The 16,752-nt window shown below is 56.4% G+C and overlaps 2 protein-coding genes across 11 annotated transcripts in view; both read right to left on the minus strand.

Moving 5' to 3' along the window:
- The window catches only part of GARNL3 (GTPase activating Rap/RanGAP domain like 3), an 83,318-nt gene extending 78,326 nt beyond the window's left edge, over positions 1–4,992 (minus strand). For all 3 annotated transcript variants that reach the window (XM_084898337.1, XM_084898336.1, XM_084898335.1), the window contains exon 1: positions 4,809–4,992. In XM_084898337.1, coding sequence (XP_084754463.1) covers positions 4,809–4,900 — 92 coding nt within the window. In that variant the 5' untranslated portion in view covers positions 4,901–4,992. The remainder of the gene's footprint in view (positions 1–4,808) is intronic.
- A 2,000-nt stretch (positions 4,993–6,992) lies between these two features.
- Positions 6,993–16,752, minus strand: part of RALGPS1 (Ral GEF with PH domain and SH3 binding motif 1) — a 241,292-nt gene continuing 231,532 nt past the window's right edge. For all 8 annotated transcript variants that reach the window (XM_084898361.1, XM_084898365.1, XM_084898360.1 and 5 more), the window contains 4 exons: positions 15,911–16,003; positions 15,653–15,758; positions 15,156–15,247; positions 6,993–11,224 (listed from right to left, as the gene is read on the minus strand). In XM_084898361.1, the coding sequence (XP_084754487.1) occupies positions 11,195–11,224; positions 15,156–15,247; positions 15,653–15,758; positions 15,911–16,003 (321 nt within the window). In that variant the 3' untranslated portion in view covers positions 6,993–11,194. The remainder of the gene's footprint in view (positions 11,225–15,155; positions 15,248–15,652; positions 15,759–15,910; positions 16,004–16,752) is intronic.

Genomic DNA, 16,752 nt, shown 5'->3' on the forward strand with positions numbered 1-16,752 from the left:
GTGCATTACTAATAAGGGAGCCACCGTGTAGGAAGCAATATTTGGGAAAGTAGAAAATATGTTGTTTTCCCTCTGTAATTCACAATCTTCTGTCTATGCAGGGTTCTGTACCCACTGTGGCTAAACATAGTAAGCACAATTTATTCACTCACCTAAGGTACCGTAGACTTTTACGAGAACTTAAAAATAAAATACAGAAACCTGGGAAAGCTTCCCAGATACAATGGCACTATTTTTTATTTATTTATTTATTTATTTATTTATTTATTTATTTATTTATTTATTTTGCCAACCCAGTATCCGTCACCCCTTCTGGTAATAGTGCTGTGATTCTTTCTTTGGACAATCTCTATCTCCTCGTCTCTTGTAATGCCCCAGTCCTGCGTGGGGTACATGACCCAGACGCAGCCAATGAGCATGTTTCACTCTTGTCCGGCCAAACCAGTTGGTTCAGGGATGAACACAGAACCCAAGAGATCCAATGAATGTCAGGCCTGAGCCATGGTCTGGAACCGCCGAGAAAGAGGCCCGATCTTTCTGTTGGGACTGTGCATTGGCGGAAAGTGAGCCTGGAATAGTTCACTTTTTCTCCCTCCACAGGGAAAGGCTTCAGCAAAAAAGAAAGCCAGCCCAGAAAAGAAGAGAGGTGACGGGTGGCATTATTTGAGCTCCTGGATGGACCCTCTCCCAAAGCTTGGTCTACCCTAGCAAGTTCCAATTGCATAAGCCAATTCTTCTCCTCGGCTTGTCATTCAGAGCTTTCGATAACCTTTAAAGAAATTCAGCAACTGGCAAGGCACCCATCAGAAAAGACACCGCAGAGTTACCAGTCCTGCTTGTGGCTGAATGACTGGTCAGTGGTGATCACAACCGGGAGGCCAGCAGTAGAAACCATTCGCCTGCCGAGTCTGCACCCCACATGCCAAGCCTCCCAGTTCACCTGGAATCAGAACCATGGGCCTTGCTACTGCAAAGGGCTATGAAAGCAGAATGGTGAACGACAGGTGACGAGTATAGTGAGGTGCTCTTCGGCGCTGTGATTGGGGGAAGATAACAGAGCTCCCCAAGAACCGGAAGGCTTGCCTGATGACGTGGTGGGCGCCCTGCCCTTCGATGGAATAGAACATAGCAGCCGGTGACCGGCTACAAAGGTTGGGCTACACGGGTTGCCGTAGGAAAGATCCCTGCAGCGCCCGATGGAGTGGTTCTCAGAGCATGTCCCTGGGCCCGCAGGACCGGAATTACTTGCGAGCTTGTTAGAGACAATTCACAGACCCAGCCTCACACAGGGAGCCTCTGAAGGTGAGGCCCCGGAGCCCGAGTCAGCAGCCCTCCTGGTGATTCTCACGCAGGAGAGGAGCGGTAACCACAGTTCCCTGAGCCTCACCTCCAGGGATTCCAACTGAGTAGATGTGGGCTTGAGCCTGAGAATGTGTATTTCCACCCAACGTCCAGGGAAGGCGGCTGCTGCTGGCCCAGAGCCCGCTGTGTGAACCACGTCTGAGAGGCTGACCTCGGTGATGCCTCAAGTTCCACTCGCAGAGTCTTTGATCTTCAGGATTCGTCTTGCAAATCGGATCCTACTAACATGTAACCCTGTTCGTGTCGTGCCTCACTCTATCGGCGCCAGGAAGTGTTGCTGCCAAAGTGACCGAGTTCAGCTCCAGGAGAGTGACTGCAAATAACTCGGGCTCACGAACTGTATTTCTTGGTCATCACAAAGTCACAAAAGAGAGCAAGCATATTTTTTGAAATAAATTTTAAAGCAACAAAAGCACGAGGGAGACCTACTGACCTCCCTCAGACAAACGGGGTGTTTCTGTCCCTCTCACTGCTAAATCACCCGCTAACACGTTTTTTCCAGCCAGTCCTACCCAGCATCCTGTGTACCTACCATCCTCCTCCTCAACCCGCTTCCTAAATCTGCATTCAGAAAGGTGAGAAGGCAAGGCGGGACCTTGCTCTGAGGGCAGAGGAGGAAGAAAACTTGAATGGGCAAAGCTAACATTTTAACACGGCCAGGGAAGGGAAAGGCGGAGAACTTTCAGATAAATGCTAATCATTTGTGTCCAGAAAAGTTACCATTTCATATGCTTTGTGCCAGACACTGTTTTTGGCATCTTGTGGAAATCAATGCTTGTAAAGCTCACGTCAATATTGTGAGACAGGTGTGACTGTCATTTTCCAAATGAGTTCATCGAGGCTCAGAGGGGTTGAGCAACGTGTCTGAGGCCACACACACAGCAAGTGAAAGGACGGAAACTGGAACTCGGCTCTGTCTCATTCCAAAGCCCTTGTTCTTGAACACTCCTTGATATGTCTCCCCACCGAATCCGGACACACACACACCCGGGGCAGTGGGTTTAACGGCATCAGCGCCTTGCGCTTCGACCTCCCGATTTTGCAGCTGGTCTTTCTCTCGCTGCTACTGCCTGGGTGCCAACATCCTCGCTCCCTTACGCTCACCCTGCGCTGTGTCTGCCCACCAGTGATCAGAGCTGCCAGGGGATGTTCAGCAAAGGCAGCTGTCATCCTAAAAGGAATGCCTCTTTCCCCACAAGATGATGGAGTAAATATGGTTAAACCAGACTCTGAAAGGCCCCAAACTTAAACTTGACGTAATAGGACGTGAGAGGTGAGGACTTCGGATAAGGAAGGCTAATCTGGCAGCCTGCCCACAAACGAGGAGAGTCCTCACCTCCATCAGAATCACCCGCGGAGCATCCGCACGCCCATGCCCACCCTGGACTTTCTGGAACAATAGGCTGAGGGAGGGGCCAACACACTTGTATGGTTAAGTAGTTTCAAGGCGATACTTCTTCTGTGGGCCCTAAGCGCCCACGATGCGGACCAAGAGAAGGTAGCTTAATAGGCTTACTTACAAGGTAGACAACGTTGATTAATAGATTCAACAGGGATTGTTAAATAAATTGCCCTCCAATAAACAAGTGATTTTGATGATCAGAAAAGTGGCGATCATTCCTTTGGAGGTTTACGCGATAATGTGGAGTGTTACCGGAAGAAAGCAGCCGCTGGCGGCCAGGAAGTCACTGAGTCTTTCAGGTGTGATGTGATGAGGACAAAGGAGGGGTGGTAACAGTGAGGAAAAAATAACTTTCCTATTTGGTGCTGCCCAATGTTGTAAACATGAGTCACATGTGGCCACTGAAATTAAGTTTAAAATTCCGTTTCTTAATTGCATTAGCCATATTTTAAGAGCCCAATAGCCGCAGGTGGCCAGTGGCTACCGTATCCAACAGCACAGATTACGGAATGACTGGAAGGTTCTACCGGGGCGGTGCTGATGGAGACATCCCTCCTCACCCAGCTTTGGGCTCGTCACTTCAGCCTCCTCTCTTGGTACGCTTTTTCTCCGGAAGAGCAGACCCCGAGTTTGTCTGGTTCTCCCAGTCTGTGGGGGGAGAGTATCACGCAGGGAATCCCACATCAGGAAGAGCACAGAGCTCACCTTGGGGCCAGGGAAGCCTCCCCAAAGGAGGAGGGGGAGGCACCCAGCAAGCAAAGACAAGGCTCCCCCAGCGGAGAAAGGAGCACGCTATGGGTGAGGCGCCGAGGAGAAAGGCACAGCATCGGAGCGGACCTGCCAGCTGGCCAGGCATGTCATCCCTCAACGGACAGCTCTGATGGGCGGGCCCGAGCCAGGTTCTGGGGACAGAGCTGCGAACAGGGCAGCATGGTCCCTGTTCTCAGGACGCTCAGCCTTCCATCCAGTCCTGCAGGAGCGCGAGGGTGAGGCCAGGCGTGCACGGACCCCACACCTCAGCCTCAGGGTCCTAGGTGCTTCTTAGCCAGGACAGCATCGTGGGCGCTTTTTGTCCTCGGTGAGGACCCGAGTCCTACCCCCTGGCTGTCTCCTTGTCCCCGACCCCAGGGCCACCCACCCATCCCTGCTGCCGGTGCGGAGCTTCTGGGGGCAGGTGGGAGGGCGGGGGAGGGGTGCGGTGCAGGGGGGGCAGTTTGGGTAAGACCCCTGCGGCCAGGGAGGATGCGGGTGGGAGAGGAGGAGGGATGAAGAGGGGCGTCCAGGGGGGCGGCTGCTGGAGGCACTGGACGCAGAGCGGGAGCTGAAAATGGCAGCGCCAACTTCGGGGTCGGAGCGGAGGAGGCGCCCCGAGGTGGGACCAGGCTCTCGGGGCTGCGTCCGGCGCCCGTGTCTGCGGGGCAGGTGCCAGCGGAGGAGGAACCGGCGTCGCCCGGCCGGAGGAAGGGGGCAGGGAGGGGGCAGGCGGCCCCGCGGCCCAGGAAGGAGGTCCGGGCAGAGGCTCCGGGTCCCCCGCCGGGCCTCCCCGCCGGGATGGGCGGGGCCCGAGGCAGCAGGTGGCGCTCCCCGCGGGGCGAGGACCGAGGCGCCGCCGGCCGGGTCCTGGGGCGCCCAGCGCTCCGGGAACAGGGGGCCTCCTGGGCGTCCGCGGGGCTGCCGCCCGGCCTCGTCCTTGAGCGGTTCACCGGAGGCCGGCGGGGCGCAGCCCCGATCCGCCCGGAGCCGCGGCCAGGCTCCGGCCTGTCAGAGCCCACGCTCCGCCGGGGTCTCACCGGGTCCGGGTCCCCGACGCCCGCCCGGTTCTCCTCAGGGGAGCGCCCCTCGCGCCCCCGCCGCCCAGGCGGCCCTGTTCCCCGCGACCCCCGGCCGCCCCGCCCAGACTCCTCTCGCGACCCCCTCCGACCCCGGTCCCCGCCCCGCGCCGCCGCCTCGCCGTCCGCCCGCGGTCCCCTCAGACCGCCGCAGCCCCCGACGACAGGCTGGCCCGCTCCCGCCTCCCCCGGCGCACCCCGCCCGGCCGCGGTACCTGGGGCTCTCGAAGCTGCACCCCCTGCGCCGCAGCGCCGCCCTCTTCTGCCGCAGGAGCGCCGCGGCCTCCCCGCCCGGCGCCGGCTCCATCGCCCCGGGCGGGCGGGGACCGCGGGCTCGAGCGCACTCGGGTGGGCTCGGTCTTCGGCGCCGCTCGGCCGGCCGCTCGGCTCACGCGCCGCAGCCCACGCCCGCCCCGCGAGCCTCCGCCGGGCCCCTGCCCCGCCCCGCCCCGCCCACTCCGTGCCCCTCAGCCGGGCCCAGGCCCCGCCCCATCCTTGGCTCCGCCCACCCCAGTCCCCTCAGATAGGTCTAGGCCCCGCCCCGCCCCGCCCACTCCTCTCCCCTCAGCCGGGTCCAGGCCCCGCCCCCAGCATTGGCCCCGCCCACCAAGGCCCCTCAGAGAGGTCTAGGCCCCGCCCTTGCCCCTGCTCCGAACTCCGCGCTCCTCCGCCCGCAAAGGCCCCACCCCACCCCACCCGGCCCAGCACTTCGGTTTCAGCCTGGCTCTCCGCACTTCTGCTCGGCCTGCACGCATTAAATGCCCATCGCGTCCTTCCATGTCCATAAGGTCCACAGCCCGCGCCCCTTCCGCTCCTTGCTCCCCAGCGCTGACCCAGGCCCCACCCACCTACCCCTGCACTTCGGAGCTCACGCGCAGGCCCCCCATTCCCGCCCTCACCCCAGGGTCGGCTTTCTGCAGCATTGTTCCTCCACATCGCACGACCCCCGCCCTTTCTAATAGAGCACCTTCTCCTCGGAGGCAGCCCCCGCCTTTTCTTTCCAGAACCCCGAAATTGCGGGGCTCCTTCTTGCAGCCCTCCTGAACCCTGTGGGATACAGAGCTCGGCCCTCAGCCCCGCCCCGCCAGACCCTCCGGCGATCTGGCCCCGCCCACATCCTTCCCTCTTCCATCATTTTCTTCTCCGAAGGCTCCAGGTCCCCAGCTCCCTGTGAGCAGGGGTACCATGACCCCCTAGGATGCTAAACAGGCATTCTACCACACTGTCCCCGTTAGCTCACGGCTCTCTCCATCCACCAAAAGGAGGCGCTGTTGTCTCCTGGTGATCATTTGGGGCGCCTGTGAGTTCGTGGGGCTGGAGCTTTGCAGGCTACCAACCGTGGATTCAAGTCTTGACTGCATCACTTTCTAGTTGTGTGACAACCACCACGCCCGCTGTCTTCACCTCCTCCCCAAGTCTGATCTCAGAGCCCTTGGGCACTGCACTGGGACCCCATCTGGATAAAGCTGTGGATGGCCGTGCCATCTGAATTGTGAAGGGGCGGTGAACTAGGGCACCTCAGCTAGAAGGGCCTGTCTTGGTGTGGCCAGCATGGAACTGGAGTAGAACTGAGGAGTGTGTGTGTGGGGAGCGGGGGGCGGGGGGGGGCGGGGTGTGTGAAGCTTGTGCTTGGAGAATCAGATACTGCAGCTTTGGAAGGCACTAGCTGGGAAACTGAGGCAGGCAGGACCAGGGGCTCCCATCATCAACTTGGATCACGCCCCTCCCTGGTGCACACTGCCTCCATCACTTGCATCCTGGGACTCCTTTGAGGAGCTCTGGAGAGAGAGATGTAGGCTTTGGGCTTCTCCTCCCGGGCCCTGGAGAATCCACTTTGGTCCTCCCCTCAGGTTTCCACCTCAGGAGTCAACTTTGGTCCTCCCCTCAGGAGTCAACCCTTGTAAGAATCCACTTTGGTCCTCCCCTCAGGAGTCAACCCTTGTAAGATGGCCCCACCCCACCTTGTACGAAAGCCCGTTTTCTCTTACGGAAGCTAGAGTGGGCTTCTGCCTTTTGCTTAACACCATGAATTCACCCCAACATATCTTTCCAGAGTTGGATCCATTACTGCCCCAAATCCTTGACTCTGGGGACTGGGTTGGCTGCTTCTGCTTCTCCTCCCTCCTGTCTCTCTGCTTCCCCTGCTCTCCACGTGTTCAGAGATTTCGGAGCTGAATCTCCTAGTGTCCACTGTCCTCTAAAGTCTCCCCGATGCAACTCCCTCCCTGAGTGTCCACAGCATCGGCTCTGTCCTTCCTGCGGCCACTGCTCCTGGATGTCCTTTATGTTCTAACAACTCCCAACTGGGCCCGGGGCGCCCACGCCTCCTTCATGTCTGTCTCTGGCACGGCAGCTGTTTACTAAGTGAAATGCACGTGACTTTAATAAATTGAGCAATATTCATTGGAAAACACATTTAATTTCAAAGTAAACAAAGATGTTTGTACATTAAAGTATTTAGTGAAACAATTATTATCAGTGTAACAAGCTGAAAAATACAGCAACGTGATACAAGACTGAGGTAACAAAATACTTCACCAAAAATCTAAAGAATCCTGGAGGGCTGATGTTCAGTGTTATTGCGGGTGAGACACTTCACGGGAACCAGAGAAAGTCCGTATACAACGGCATGCAGGGGGTGCTGGGGGGAGACAGCCCGGCGAGGGCAACAGATTCAACAAGAAACGAATTAAAATGTAGAAACGGATTTTCAACGTACTTGGAAGAATACATAAGAAATTGATACTTAAAATACTCTCTACGCGACATTTTGAATGCTAAGTGAAAAACCATGCATTTTGGCACGAAATTTACTTAAAGGTTATACCCTACTTGTAAATTAATGTCTACAGTCTTGTTACCGAATGGCCACAGTCGCTCAGAAACGGGGAAAGGGGTTGGTGGGGACAGAACAGACAGATGCTCCATGGCGTTGCTGCTGCCGCTGGCGGACTCTCCCTCGTGCAAGTTCTCAGCACTCAAGAGACGCAGCTCTCCCTCGTGCTGAACTCGCATTTAACAGGAAATCAGAACCAAAAAGCCTCGAAAGTAAATACTGCGGACATGCAGGCCCTGCTCATGCCACCTCGGGGTCCTCCACGTGCCCAAGCACAGCTCTGCCCGGCCTGCTGTGCGCTGGCCTGCCTCTAGGCCTGCGACACCATCCAGTCCTCATCACCACCGAGCTCCCAGGCCACGGGGCTGTGCAGCCTGGTGGCCTCCGAAGCATCTCGGGAGGGATCTGCAGGGGCATGAACTCAGAGCTGAGCGCAGGCAGGGTCTTGCCAGAGGAGATGCAGCGTGAGGATTATTTGTTCCTTGAGTGACCAGCTCCTCGAGGGCAGGGATTGGTCTGTCCTGTTCTCGGCCGTGTATATCCGGGAGGGCCCGACACGCGGGAAGACTCACTGGAGATGCGAAGGAACAAACGAACGGGTGGTTCTGCACAGAGATTCTGTCCTCTTCAAAGGACTCCTGTTTTGCGCACGTGTGTGTTTTCTTTTTTAAACAGGAAATCACCCAACATGTCAGTATGATGTGGGGCTGATGACGGTCACTTAGGAAGTCACCACGAATGAGGGAGGTGGTGTTTTGGCAGCGTTCACCTGGTTACACACATGAGCGATGCGGTCGGAGCGCTAGGCTCCGCCTGTGACCTGGAAGCAGTGCCTGCTCACAGATGGCCTTCCGTTTCCGCGGGCCGTTTTCCACCCGGCCAGCAGCATCCTAGAGATTTGCGTCTCAGGCTTTGGGGATGGGAGAAAGATGAGCAGAGAAATACTGGCCATCTTGGCAAGAAAGAAATGCTTCATAAATGCAGTTGGCAGCGTGGTGAACGGGCTTCGTCAGGAAGGAGAGACCACGCTCTCTCTCTGGGCATGCTCAGAACAATACTCCTCCCGCTGTCCCTCAAACCAGTCCTCCGGGAAGTATTGCAGTTGTCAGCACTCACGCGGCTGACCTTGGGGGCAAACCATGTTCCACTGAAGAGCACTCCCCGGAAGAGGCAATGACACCGCTTCTTACTACAGTGGGCAGACAGCATTCTACACTTTTTCTTTTGGGGTGGTACGATCTGCTTGTTTATAAAACAGAAACAGCATATGCATGCAAGACATATCATCTGCAATGGCTTCACAAACATTTGTGCATGTGGACAAAGAGCAAACACCCCGCCCCCCCCCCCCTTGAGGCTTTGTGGCTGGGCGCCTTGTCCCAGCCTCGGGGGTCTCATCTGGGGCGGGAGGGGCAAAGCGAGGCTGGGAAGAATCTGCACTTCACTCCCAGGGTGGCCCGAGCCCCACCGGGAGAGCCCAGTGCCTCTCAGCTTTCCTCAGCCCTCTGGCAGTTCAAGGTTAGGACCAGGTCTCCTGGGACGTTGCCAATGAGGTCTAAACAGCTTCTTCAAGTATCCAACCTAAGAATACTTCTGGGAGGGGGTGTGGGGTCAGTCTCACTTAGTGGGAAGACAACACTTTGGAAAGAACTGCAACTGTGCTATTTCAAAATAGGCTCGGACAAAAACACGTGTGAAAGAGAATGATCTGACTTTGTGGAGCCTGAAATTCTGAGGGCTCTGGACTAACATGTGTAATATTTCATGTGAGAAAACCCAGGACAACTGGAGAATGGAGAAATACAAGGTCAATAAGCAGCTGATGTTCCAGTCTTAACACCGTCATCCAAACTTAAGACTAACAGGCAAAATCAGACTGGATGCAGCGGGAGCTAACACTGGTCCTGGTGAGAGGTGTTGGAGTGTTCGGTGTTTTCCTGCAGTCTCTGGATACGGATGGGAAGAGTCATCACTAGGATTCAGGTGTGTGCCTCAGACCCGAGCTGCAGGTGGGTGTGCAGTGCCGACGCCGGGGTGTGGCGGCATCGCCTGGAGGCTCTCCAGCCAGGAAGGTGCTCTAGACTTTGCTCCAAAGGAGGGCCAGTGACTGAGAACAGGGAGATGGGACCCCAAAATAAAATCCTGACGACAACACCTTCCTTCACGAATTCATTTCAGTTCTCAGAAAAGCTGTCACCTTTGCTCACAGTACGGGGGTGGATGCTGCAGTTGTTTTGAAATTGACCCAGGACAGTTTACTGGTGAAGATGTTTTACAAGCATCTCGCCCAGAAACTGTTAGGTGTGGTCTGATGTCTGATCAGTGAGAGCTATGAAATCACAACAGCAACAAGGCCTCAGAAATCCAATTTCTTTCAGAAAATCATTCAAGGGTTTTCCGTCTCAGATTTAGGACACCCAGGTGAGAGAGAGAGAGATGGGGGGGGGGGGCGGGGGGAGCTATGGTGATAAAGCTATCATAAATAATTAATTTTTATTAGTTATTTTGAATAAAAATGCCTTTGTGCAAAATAAAAGTCACTTAAACCTATGAGAGTGACAGACAGGGATGTTGTTCATGTGAAGAGCTCGTGACTGAGCGCGGAGCGTGGGCTGCGCTGCCCCGGAGCTCTGCTCTCCTGTCACCATGGCCATCAACAACATGCCCTTGGACTCGGTGATGGAAAACTTGCTGGTGACAGGGTTGGGCGGCAATACTGTGGGAGCTTAAGGCCTCAGTGTCACTCAGCTCCCGGAGTGACCAGGGATCCTGTGGCCCGCCTGGCAGTGGAGGCAGAGAGCGCGGTGGAGGGAGCAGAGGCTCAGTGGGGGGAGGGGGGAAGAGGTCGTGCAGCCATTCGATGTGGTGCCCGAGCTGCTTCTGAGAAGCTGGGAGAAGTGGCACAATTCCCATTCTGGCACGTGGGGGGAGGGGGGAGGAGAAGAGCCTTCAGACCCTGCTGGAGGGGAGGGAGGAAGCCAGCAGGCCAGTCCACAGTCCGGCAGCCGGGGTCTGTCTTAGAGGAGCTGACACCACCGAGGCCTGGATGGGACCCGGGCCCAGGAAGCAGCTTCCAGAAGAATAGCACCCATAGGAACAGAAAACAGGACACGGTTTAAGGCATTGTTTGTTTACAGTAAAAGAATGCAGGGGGCCCTTAACACAGGGGGGATCTGCGCTCCCACTCCGACCTTCCTTGGTGGACAAGGCTGTCATGTAAGGTTAAAGCAGGGCCTCGAAGCCAATGAAGTGTGTGATGTCACGCACCTTGTGCCAAAATGCATGTTTCTCAAAGAGTTCACGCTCGCTCGTGTGCACACGTACACAGCACGCACACGCAGAGGACGCTTGGGTTGTACAAAATCTGAGGGGACCCTGGGAGCGAGCAACCCCGTGCACTTGGGGTGTAAGAGCCAGTTCCACAGCCTGTGCCTGCTCTCTGGCCCCTCACGCAGTTAACACTGTCCACTCCTTTGTGCAGGAGGAAGCACTGGGCCCACTTGGCTGAACGCTCTGGTCGCAGCAGCAGCTGAGGGACGTACACGCCCAGAGAGGGAGGACCACGGAGCTGCTGAATGAGGGTCGTGAGAGTCGCTGGGGTTGGCGCCGAGGGCGCCTCTGGGCTGGGAGTCCACAGGCGGCATTGCCTGGAGTCCAGCTGTGAGTCTCCCAGCGCCGGGCCAGCCGCCTGTGCCCGGGACCTGCACTCACCATAGTCCCGTCGGGGCTCCCAGAAGCCTCTGAAGCCATGCCAGGTGCAGAGACTTACTCAAATGACATGAGGTTTGCAGGTACCTGGAAGAGAAAGCTTAGCCATTGTCAAGTTCTCACCTCTCAGATGGGGACAAGACGCTTCCAAACCTAAGATGGGACCAGGCCTTCCCCAGAGTCTGTGGAGGAGCAGGTCAGCGGGGAGAGGGCACAATAGTGACACTATGACCACTGCCACTTGGTAAGTGACTGCTGGGTGCCAGGCGCTGCTCAGAGTACTTCATACGCATCATGTCCTCAGTCCTCACAACATGCCCTTGTTGGCACTGGGCAGGCACTGGAGGATCCCCGTTAGAAAGATGAGGAAACTGAGGCTGAGAGAGGGGAAGTACACAGCCATAGTGGCAGAGCTACGGCACCAGAGCCGTGCTCTCAGTCACTCCCCCAGGTCCAAACAAAACCAAGAGGACTCAGATCCCACAGGAATGGGGGCCGGGGCGGCAAGATTAGCAGGTGGGAGCACACAGAGTAAGTTTGGGAGATCAGACCTTCCACTAGCTATGTCTCCACGACATGGTCCCAGCTCCCTTTGCTTGGGGACCACGGGTGCCACGTCAGAGTGTGGCCCCTCCCCGGGAAGCTGCTCTCACGCCCCAGCTCCAGGCCTCCCCGGCCCACATGCTGGGGGCAGGAGGTCTGACGAGAAGCAGTCTCATCAAAGACAAATCCCTCTGGCGTCACGGTGTCAGAGGGATGGCTGGAAAAGGGTACCTCCTCGCACCAGGAGGCAGGCACAAGGCGATATGACAGCAGGCCCGAACAGCGAAGAGCAGGAAGTCATTTCTGGGCTCACCAACAGACTGATTTAAACCCAGTACGAGCGAATGAATGAAAGCCACACACATCCACACCGATGACCCTGAGGACCTCGCTGCCAGAGAAAAGCAGGTCAGAGAGGAGAATACAGTAGGTCCTCGGGTCATGTCAGAGATCTGTTCCTACGGCGCGATGTAATGTGATTTTCGCGGTTAAGTCAGAACCCACTTGCATAAGCACCTACGTCACTCACAAGGAGCACATACACAGCAATAATGAAGCAAAACAGTTAAAAAAAATGTAAAAGAAAGATAACAATTCCAGACCTTTACTTGTGGCAAATAAATAATAGAAAACATAAAGCACATATGTACATACATCGAAATGACGGAACTTTTTTAAAAAAAAATAAACAAATGGGAGATGGCGATGTAACCACGAAACGACGGATGTCCGACATAACCCAAGGACTGCCTGTATACAGGTTATGGTTCTATTTATAAAAAAGTCTTTAAAAAGTGTTCCCCAGCCAATACATTAAGGAATCAGTACATGTGATAACACTGTACGGGAACAGTAAACAAATCGGGCTGTGAGTTTCAGTGTTAGTACAAACGATCGTAAGGAATGGATTCCCCCTGAACAAGACTGGTCCTGGCCGCTGGGTCTCCCCGGAGCAGAGCATTCCCGCCCCATCCTTGCGTCTCCTTGTTGCCCCGCAGGGAAGGACGAGGCTTAAAATGACCCTCTGCTGCGGAAGGCTCAGTGTTGCCACGTCTTATTACTGTGTGCAGCAGAGAGCGGGAATATTTGGTTGAAAGGAAATTGGAAAAAGGAAAAAGTAGAAAAATAAAAGGTCCTCCTCCCCTAGGTCTACAAATTGGACAATAATACTGAAAAGTAGCAAAATCTTGCCATGCACCCCACACCTGCCACGCATGGAATTCAACCCACTCATCCTTCTGACCAAACACCTGCTCTGCCACCGGGTCTGACCCAGTTCCCTGCTCCCTGCTGTGACCCTGCTGCCAGGCTCGGCTGCCCGCCCAGAGAGCGGCCATCGGTGCTCCTGGCCGGTGCCCCACGTGCCTCCACAGGCAGACAGCAAGGCCTGTTGTCGCCACTGCACCCTATCCTGGTGGCCCACCCCAGGCAGCCAGTCCCTGTCAGGCCCGGCACCACCTGGCCTCCTGCTCAAGTCACTCTGAGCTAATGAGGGGTCCCGGCCACACAGGCGTGACTGGCGCAGAGGCAGGATGTTCTTCCTCTCTGAACGTGACCTGAGGTGGCACCAACCTTTTCAAGCCCTGATGCCTCGATCACTTGGCATCATCTTGAGGTGACTGGGCACCAAAACCCCAAACCCTGGCCTCTCCATCGTGTAGACAGGCAATCGCTTTGTTTAATGCAGCCCTTTTCCATCTCATGGCACACATGAACTAATTACTAAAATTCTGCAGCACACCGAAAATATATCCTGTTTTTTGCTGATCTGACAAAAAAATAGGTATCATTTTGATTCATTCACACTGGATAGCTATTGTTGGCTGTTGTCATTTTTATTTTAGCCATCTAAGGGAAAAGAGGTCAGTGCTCCTAACTAAATAGTCAGGCAGTACATGTTTTAAAATTCTTGTGGCATGCTGGTTGAAAATTGCCGCTCTCTGGGCGGGCAGCCGAGCCTGGCAGCAGGGTCACAATGTGAAAAAGATAGGTAAGCACTCTAGAAAGCAGAGTTATAGTGTCCTGTGCATCATTTAAGTATTTTATACGTACAAACGTATAGATAATAAATATGCATGTGTATCTTAACACAAGCGAGACGGTCCTCACTGGAATGCTGGAGCTGTCAGCCGGCCACACCCAGACCTGCCTCCTTCTTCCTAACCGCTGTGGGTGTTGCTCAGGGGACTGGCCAAGGCTGCGAGGTGTCCGCTTTCCTCACCTACCCAGGACAGCCACAGTTCGCGCGCTGAACTGCACTCATGCCTGTGACACACCCCTCGGACAAGATCCTGGCAGGCAGGCAGGTGAATCGACAGACTCGAATGCAATTTACTTTGTGCCTCCCTGTGGCATCTCAAGTAGATCCGTGTATGGGCCTTATCACCTATGATGGGATCAGAGTGACATCTGTGTCCTCACCTATGTTTCAGAGGAAGGTCTGAATAAGACCAAACCGAGCACAGAGCGAGCGATGTCACTTAGGAGACCGGCTTTGAGGGACCTGTTAGTCTTGGCTACTGTGACCACAGCTGAGTCCCTCCCCTCCCAGTCACACAGGCCTGGTGCAGGGTGAACTCCCCTTTGCTGAGTCCCCTCAGACCTGGGGCTGCTGCCTCCCAGCTGCTCCTACTGGTCCTCAAAGCTGCCAGCATCTCCCTCCAGCCCTGGTGCTCTTCCCAAGGCTGAGAGGAACCAGCTCCCCAGCCCCGCCTCTGGCTGATCCCTGGGGAATTCAGAGGGCTACCAACCCTGGCACCAGCAGCCACACCGCCTGCCCACCGACTCCCAGGGTCAGGAAACTCCGTCTGCCGGTCTGGTGCTGAGGGCTGGGGCGGCTACTCTTCTCACCGGCCAGAGGCCCAGGAGGTGAGGCAGGAGAGCTCGGGGTGGCAAGCACAGACCTTGCTAGGCCCCACGGTTAGTGTCTGCCACTTTCTGAGCCTCAGAGTCCTCTGTGAAATGGAGGTGGTGAGAGGACGGACCGCACAGAGGCGCTGAGGCCTGGGCTGATTCCTGCAGGTGAAGCATCTCCAGTAATGCCCGGTTCTGGGTGTGTGTGTGTGTGGGGGGGCGGGGAGGGGTTTGGGGGGGGGAATGTAGGGGGAGGGAGCCCAGCCTTGAGCTAGGCTCAGCAGACAGAGCCCCTTCAGCAGCAGCCACGGTTGGCTCTCAGTACATTAGCTGTTGTTGTTATTATTGCTCCTAAGGACTGTGGTGGCCAGGAAGCCAGTCTGACGTATCCCTGTGAATCAACCTTTGGGGGATGATCTAAGTAGATGCTTCAGCCTAAACCTGGGGAGATACAGCATCTGCCTCCTACTAAGCTGCCCCTGGAGATTTCTGTGTGTTTCCTTCAGTGGGCAAGACACAGGGACTAGACTCAAAGAGAAGGAGGGGCCCTGTTTTCTGTGGACCATGACCCCCCAAGGGCGGGAGAGGGCATTTCGGGTGACGGCAGGGTTTGGTGACTTACCTGAGGCCTGTTGCTTTTACATGCATCGTCCAAATGCTTGTGCCACAGTATTGCATGGAACCGGGAGCCAGTCTGGAACTTGTAAACATTGCCTGGCGGGTGGAGAAACCGCCAGTTAAGAAGAGGGTGGACATGGGTAACTAACCTGAGGAGGGTCAGGAGCAGCCCAAGGCAAGCCCGGGGCCTTGGGTCAGGACACTGCCATTCTCATGGCACAGGGGTGTCCCTGAAATCTCCAGACCCTGCCTGCCCACATGGCCGCTGCCTCCCCAGCATCCTATTATCTATTCCAAGAGCCTGCGGCTGCAGCTCCAGGGGTGATGGCTAAAGGGTTCCTGCAGCCACATGCCATGCGCACTGCGCAGGGGACGCAGGGACTAGTGAGGGGACCTGCGAACACCAGCACCTGCAGCAGAGGGGAAGCTGCAGCCTCAGAAGTGCCTACATTGAGCAGGAGAGCTGGGGCGGCGGGGCTGCGGGCACGGCTCGGCGCCTACCTTTGTCAGGGTTGTTCAGCTGGAAGATGTCCGGGTGCTCGGGGTCATCTGGCAGCTGCACCATCCAGCCCACGATGGAGACCTTCTTGCCAGGCGTGGATTTGTACTGAAGAACGAGGCACAGCCAGGAGTCACACGCTCCCTCCCCGCGGAGGGCTGAGCAGGCCACGCCATGGCTCCTTCCCACCCCGCCCACCCGCCCCCTGCCATTCACACGGGATGAAGGCCCAGCCCGGACAGGCCTGTCCCGGGACTTACGTGTTTTCTGTCTGTGCCCCGCAAGGACTTGGCTCCGTAGTACAGGAGGGTGGATCCTGAGAGGATGACCCAGTACCTGGTCCAGGACGACAGCTGCACAGGAAGAAGGCCGCGTGACCACCCGGGAGTGGTGGGCGGAACCGGGGCCTGACCACACACCCACCACAGGGTGGGAGGGGCCCCGACCCCTAATGCCACCTCCCCCAGGACCTGGAGGAGCAGGCTGTCCTGTCCTCCTCCTGCCTCTATGCCCCTCAGCCTGCGCCCACCTCCCTCGGCGCCTCCTTTCCGCCTGGTCTAGGGCAGTGCCCAGGCACAATTCTTATGTGTGCAGGTGACCTGGGCCCACGAACGTCCTGGGAAAAACGTTTTAAAACCACAGTCACGGTAAACCACAGGCCAGAAAGACCACAATGTCTGCGACGGGGTGATGGTGGTGGACGGGGGTGGGGAGGCTCGGCGGTGACTGGGTGGAAGCGCTTTTGAAGAATTGGAGGCGGGGAGTGGGAAACCCATTGGCGGCTCTGCAGTCGCAGCCGTGCTTCTCCAGGGAAGGCCGGCCTGGCGCTCAGGCCCGCCCTTGGGTTTGCGGGGGGATCAGCGAGGTGGGCCTCTGGTTCTGCAAAAGCGAAGCGAATGCCCATCTGGGGAGCGATGGCTCTGCATCTCAGCCTGCCCGACCTCTCTGAGGATGCCCACGGGTGTCAGTAACACACGTGTGTGTGTATGGCCGACACTCACCTTTACTGGGTGTAAGAAACTCCGCCGTCTTCCATTCTATTCCCCTATAAATAACGGGTCAGACCTCCTGAACTGATTTCATCACTCCCTGTCAGCACCCC

Source organism: Pipistrellus hanaki, assembly GCF_964339955.1.
Source record: "Pipistrellus hanaki genome assembly, chromosome: 11".
NCBI lineage: Eukaryota > Metazoa > Chordata > Mammalia > Chiroptera > Vespertilionidae > Pipistrellus > Pipistrellus hanaki.